Here is a 7,038-nt window from a genome sequence, read left to right on the forward strand (position 1 = left end):
TTTGTTTACTTTCGTTGCTTGGCCACTAATAAATGTAAGCAGTAAATATTTCAGCTTGTTGCCAGACACTTGATTACTTCATCAAAACAAAAGCACAAGAGCAGATCCTGAGACGGCGTGTGAGTGATGTCTGACTGTATCTGTAAGTGCTCATAGTGGTATCTTAAATTTGAAATAGTTTCAACGTTAAATTAATACAAGATCTTGCTCTTGCTTTGCTCCCATTTTGTGCAGGTTGGCTATTTTTTTGTTTGCATTTAGTTTTTGTTTGTCAGACTTGACTCTGACTGGCACCCAAAAAAAATAAAACCTTGTCAAACCCGCTACAATCGACAACACTGGACAAATTCTTTGCACGTTTAAAGTAGGTGAACATCACAGTTCAAAATGTGTGTTACTTTTTTTCATAACACTTGTTATTATTTGAAGGATCAATAGTATTGAAAAGTACAAAAGCTTAAAAAAAAAAGAAGAAAAAAACAGCTACAGACCTCCAGTCATATTTTTACCCAAAACTGCTGCAGGAGAAAGAGAGAGAGCACAGTCCAAATTGCACAAATACACGGGCAACGTTACAGTACTGAAATATTGCCAAAGAATTAATGCTATTAAGACAGTGTGCAAGATTTTGCTTGCAATTTTTGATTAATAAAAAACAAATAGTAACCAAATACTTTTTGTCTTTGACTCGTACTACAGTTTTTTTTTTGCCCTGCTTTCAGAACAGGTATCCACATTGTTTGAATTCTTCTATTATTGTATAAAAGTTTAAAATGCTGGTATGGTGACAACCCTGCATCATGCATTTAAAAGAAAAAGAAAAACTCACTCTTCTTTGCAGCGGCCATGTCCCAGGGATTGGTCCAGCACAGACTCACTTGGACACACACTGTCACAGCCTCGTCATGTCAGCAATCTGACCTCAGAACAACCCTGCAAAACACGCCAGGATGGAGGATACAGTGTGAGAGACGGGTTCAGCAAAATATAAAGAGAGCAGAGAGAGAGAGGCAGAGACTGTAGGCGGTGATTAAATCAAGAGTAGAACACTGAGAGATAAAGAGGAAGTAGAGGAAAGAGAAAAATAACAATCATCATTGTTAGCTTCCTGAGGTGTTTTTCTTTCTGAACGTCAGACCTCAGGTTTGCGGGTGTATCAGCTGACAGAACAGCTGTGTGGCAATAGTCCAGCGAGGGGAACTATCGACACCCGACAGAGAGTTCAATTAAAGGAAAACAACAGAACGGTGTAAGAGGATTAGCTGGGGGCTGAGGCTTCTGTTCGTTAGCTTCACACAGACAGAAAACATTAATAACACATCTGAGAGGTGCTTCAAATCGTAAAAAAGAAAATGTACAATCGAGAGTGCATTGATATGGCAAGATGAAAATGTCAGTCCATACTGTTGTTTTGAAGATACGACAACCGTTAAGTGGCCCGACTAAAGTTTATAATAACAGATAGTTTTAATATCAGATGTTTGGAAGGGTTTAGAAATTAAGTTTTCAGCCATATTGCAGGTGATGAATGTTTTAATTAAAATTCTTGCAACAATTCCCCAAAGCCAAAGTCTTTAAATTGCTTCTTTTTGTCCAGCAAACAGTCCGAAGCATAGAGTTTTTATGAAGCTGTTATCTGCACGTCTAACACACTCGTATGAAAAATGACTAAAAAGAATGAACCAATAGCAAAACGGGACTAATGGCTGCAGTTTCAATCACACACTGTTTTGAGGCACAAGTGCTGTTAAAAGATTCAACCCATGTCAGTGTTCAGTGTGACAAGTTTCTCCAGAGCTGGAACTTTGACCTCGTTGCATCCTCCTGTGATCAAAATGGGAACAGTAGTTTGGTGAAATCCAAATTTCTGAGCCAGTAGAAATGGCACAAGTGGTCAAACTAACAGACACTAATATTTGCTTAATCGTGACGCAGTTTGCGCAAGAGTCTGGGCAGCAACTGAACTGATGCCATGTTTATTACAAAAGCCCACTGGTGCATTGTGGAAATCAGCTGGAGGGCATCTTTAACCCATCAGGCAGCAGAGAAAGCTTTAACCATTGGAATTCCAAAGAAGACTTGAAAATACACCACCAGAAAAAGTAGATTGAACATACAAATATGCCTCCATCGAGGTCTAGATTTATTGACTGATTGATCATAGGAGGGAAGGCATGACGTAAAAACATCTGATGCTATGATGACAATTTTCAAGCCCCCCCCCCTCCCCCCTCGCTTATGTTACATTTTTCTGAATATTTCCTGCCGTGTACTCACATCAGCTCACCCCAACATCACGTGGAAAATTTACTCGGGGTACTTCAGGGTAGAGTCGGAGTGGAAAATCCTGCATTTTGCGTTAAAAGATGCAGATCACACCGAAGAGTTCAGAAAGAAGTTTTGTGCAAGTGTGAAAGCACCATAACATAAAATAAAAACACAGCGTTTTCAATGCAATGGCACAGATCGCTGGTCTTAAAATCAGTCTTTGGAAAATTCTTCTTCAAATATTCCAACCGAGCAAAGTCAGCGTGTTACTCCAATTTATTCGGTTATTTTAATTTGGGAGTGTTTCAGTAACCTATTACGTATTTTTTGTACATTTCAAGACTGGAAACAAAACAAGAGATCAGTGCCAGAGTCTTTTATCGTCCACTGAGAAAAGTTTTGAATCAGAGGGCGATCCACTTTTGACTGTTCCAAATATAAGAGCTGTTTTGGGCACTGAAATGGGTCGCTATGATTGGAAATCCACTGAAAACTGGTTTTAAAAAAAAAAAACAGCCGAGAGAGATGTAGTGTGAGAAGAGAAAGTGAAGTATTTTTCATTAAATGGAAGCTTTTCAAATCTTTGCAATGTACAGATGTTTCCATAAATGACTACAGCGACAGATGTGTAGCTGTATCCAGTGACCACTAAGGCATACATAAGTAAGTAGGTATTCATATCAAATATATATTAATATCTTCTGACATCTTCTTCACACTTACATTGAAACAACGTGGTGCGGGACTCCTGTTAATAACACAACATTTGGTCTGATTTTTTGAAGACATCACCTTTCTTGTAGTCGTAAATAATTAGACCTCACTCCAACGTACACAGCTGAGAACTTGGAACGCATTCACATCATTAAAAAGGAATCCAACAGGGCAAAACAGACAATTAGACGGGATTCAAGCAAACACTCGGCTTGACCAAACTCATTTGGATGATAAAACATAGCAGAAAGATTAAGCTATTATTAACCAACCTTTCAGTTTGAGACATTTCTATGGACAAGCAAACCGCAGGAGATAAAAAAAATATGCGGCTTTTCTTGTCTACTCCTGAATGAGTTTTTAGAGTTGGGAGATTATAATGAATGTTAACAACTGAAGAGTGGGATTTCCTTGGCACACTTATCTGTTTGATTCCAGTATTATAGAGTTTCAGTCAGAAGCAAGGGCGGTGTCACTGGTTGCAAAGCTCAATGTAACATGTCAAGTTTCAGGGGGTGAATATAGGGAGGTCAAGCCAATTCAGGCGAGGTGGTAATATGCAACATCTGCACCAAGCAAGGTCCATGAATGTCAGTGAATGTAAGGGTTGACCTATAAACCAGCTGTTGAAGCAGGACAGGGAAGGTTCAGGAACGAAACCTGCCGATAGTAAGTCAGAGCCGAAGCTGAGTCGTCGATTCAGCTGTGAAAATAACAGCATGAAGAGAATGTGATGTGATCTACCCAACACACATCTTAAAGTAGTCTGGCTCACATTGTGCTTTGGTCATATGAAGGTGTTAACACTATCTGAATAATGTGGTTGGATCCATACCAACGTTTCCTCGCTGCTCCGACCCCGACGCAAGTTTTTCTCTAGAGAACAGAGACCCAAGTGACGATGATAATCATGCATTGAGACTATAAGTGTAAACACAACGGCAGGATTTGATTCCAAGTTATCCCAAAAACAAGTCAGATGGGTTTTAATACTGAAAGTAAATTGGGTAGGAAAAGATAGAAATCCGATAACCTTATGGGCATGACTTTCTTACACATTTTCACTGCTGCAGTGTACACACTTGTTTCTTCTACTAACCTTGAAGACTGAAGGCAGTAAGCACTGAATTTAATATAAACGCTCGCCCACCTTATTCATATCCTGACGCCCTCCCGAGCTTTGTCACTGACAGCTCTCCCTCAGCTCTGAGCCGCAGCCGACAAATTAAAATTGAAGATGCCACAGACGGCAGCAACAGGCTCCCATCTCTGCTTTGAATTTATGTTTTTGATATCTTAAGAAAGTGATTTGATCTCTGTGTGCGCACACAGCGAGAACAACGTGAAACAAAACCGGAGCTATAAAGTTCATATTGTCTCATTATGCTGTAAACCATGTGTAGCACTTAGCCTCTGTTCTTTATTGCATCTACAAGATACAAAAAAAATGATCAATAAAAATGGTTTTAAGACTTTTTTAAGGCAAAAATATGAACATTTTCTTCATTTTTTTCTAGGAAAGTGAATATCTTTGAGTTAAGAGGTTAATACATGTCCACCCTTGGAAACTGTGATGTTTTTTTGTTTTTTTTGCTGACCTTTAGACAAATCAATCAATCAGGACGATAATTAGCAAAGTGCCTGGAGACTCAAAATAGTCATTAGTGGCGGCCCCAGTTCAGTTCACTAAAAAGTGAATATAACATTTCAACACTCGTTCCAAATTTCACCAATCAATAAGCTGTGGACAAACTGGACTATAACCCTCAACATCTTTAATCCTGCTCAATACCACCATGTATATTCATCACATAATAAGTCAACTATTGTTGGTCTGTTTACACTGTTTGAAACTCTGCTTGTGAGCCAACCACTGTAAGACTACATGTTTATCCATTGGCTACGGCTTAATATAACTCTAAATATGTACAAATATTAGGCAAAAAAATTGAGCATGAGACTTTTTCAGATATATATATATATATTGTTGCCTACAGTAACATAAAAAGTGGCGGAGGAGGAATTCACCTGCAGTGTGAGGGTCCCACCACTAATAATAATAATAATAATAATAACAATAATAATAATACATTTAATTTGTAACGCACTTTACATTTTTGCAAAAAAAATCTCAAAGTGCTACAGGAAAAAAAAAAATAAATAAATTAAAAAAAAAAAAAAAAAAAAAATAGAATAAAATAAAATAAAAAAATAAATAAAAAATAAAAATAAAATACTACTGTCACCATCATCAGTGTTGACTACTATTGCATATTACTATGGTTTCTTTGCCTTTACAACAATTTAAACTGTCCAAATGCATGTTATTGAAACTATTTTAGCTGTTAAATGCGCTTTATCTTGTTTTTTTTAAAGGTAATAACACAGCCAAACCCGCATTACCAGGCTATAATATGACGAAACACAACAACACGGTAAAAGTTTCTCTGATACGACACCACACCAACCACGTTAAGAGTCGCTACAGTAACACCACTTCAAAATAGCTTTATTAACAGGTATCATGGAGCAATAAACACAAATGCACATGTCAGGTAGTCGTAGTCTAGTGTAATCATAAAAAGTTGCCTTGCACACACTAACATTAACTGGAAAAGGTTCATTTTGTTGCTTTTATTTCCGTCACCCTTACCTTACTTTGTGCACGACAGGTGTGGTTCGTACACAGATAACCTCGCCCGTCGTTTGCTCGCCGGAGAAGAAGAGTTGTTTTGGGTACTGAGGGAGTCCAGCTAAAGCCACAAGCAGCTCAAAAACACAAAACCAACACGCCCGTCTTTTTTTCTCCGCCGCACTTTCTCTATCGGGACAATTTCCGCATTTGATCACGTGATTTCTCGCGGGTACCTGTGCGCTAACAACCTGTTTTAAAACCCTGTTCTGCTGTTCACCAGAGACACCTGAGACGCTCCTCTCTCTGCTCTGTGTTTCGCTGGGAGTCGTGGATCAAAAAGCCGGGCGTAATGGAGCATTTGGCGTCTTGCGCGCCTGATGCGTCGGTACTTTATTGTAATGAAACAGCGCCACCGTGTGGTGCTTTGAGCGAGAGGCGTGACAGACCTGGCCAGCTGCAGAATAATAGAATAGAATAGATGTTTATTGCCATTTGCACAGGTACAGGACAGTACAGGTACATTGGAATTCTTGTGTGTTTCTCCCTGAGTCAGCTTCTACAAAAAAAAAGTTAAAATTATTAATAAAGTAGAATAGCATTATAAGAAAAGAAGAGAAGAAAGAGACAAAAAAAGTAAAAGTAAAAATAAATAAGTTGTAGTAACAGCTAAGTGATTTAAAATAAACTGTACAGAAGTTATACACTGTATTAAAGCAAAGATATAATACAAAAAAAATAACAAAGGGGAACACTGTACAATGAAATGAAAATATAAATATGTTTTCTTGTCTCTAACTTTCTACATCTCTTATTGCACCTGAGGTTATTGCACACATATTTTTCACATTATATAATTGCACAGTTTTTTTGTTTTTAAGGTTAATGTTGCACACTTGTATTGCACTGTGAGGTGGTCAGCTGTCCATTTAGTCTGTGAGGTGTTGGGTGAAGTACTTCTTTCCCATCTTAATGTCCTGTGCTACGAGTCTCACGGCAGCAGGGAAAAAGCTGTTGTGGTAGCGGGCCTTGTGGGTGGAGATGCTATGAATGTATGTTGTTGTTTTTTTATCCTTTAACCACTTGTTTCTTTTTATTTAATTTATTTTAATTTATTATTATTATTATTATTTTTTATTATTATTTTTTTATTTTTTTATTTTTTTATTTTTTTATTTTTTTATTTTTTTATTTCTCTTATCTTCTTATTGCTGTTATCTTTTATTTGCTTCTTACATCTTTTTAAATCTTTGCTCCTCTTGGTCTCAGCTCGTGTTGTTGGGTTCTTGTGTTTCCTGGGTTCTTATGATGGTTCTTATGATGGTTCTTGTGATGGTTCTTGTGATGGTTCTTATGATGGTTCTTATGATGGTTCTTATGATGGTTCTTGTGATGGTTCTTGTGATGGTTCTTGTGATGGTTCT

General features: G+C 37.7%; 1 protein-coding gene across 3 annotated transcripts in view; it reads right to left on the bottom strand.

Moving 5' to 3' along the window:
- adissp (adipose secreted signaling protein) overlaps nt 1-5,944 on the bottom strand; it is a 31,785-nt gene extending 25,841 nt beyond the window's left edge. The window contains exons 1-2 of one of the 3 annotated variants that reach the window (XM_020640375.3): nt 5,641-5,944; nt 830-933 (exon numbers count right to left, since the gene is read on the bottom strand). In XM_020640375.3, the coding sequence (XP_020496031.1) occupies nt 830-848 (19 nt within the window). In that variant the 5' untranslated portion in view covers nt 849-933; nt 5,641-5,944. Of the gene's footprint in view, nt 1-829; nt 934-5,635 lie in introns of all 3 variants that reach the window. The other 2 variants (XM_065950533.1, XM_020640374.3) reach the window with 2 other exon arrangements.
- Nucleotides 5,945-7,038: the final 1,094 nt, after the last annotated feature.

Source organism: Labrus bergylta, chromosome 22 (genome assembly GCF_963930695.1).
Source record: "Labrus bergylta chromosome 22, fLabBer1.1, whole genome shotgun sequence".
Taxonomy (NCBI): Eukaryota; Metazoa; Chordata; class Actinopteri; order Labriformes; family Labridae; genus Labrus; species Labrus bergylta.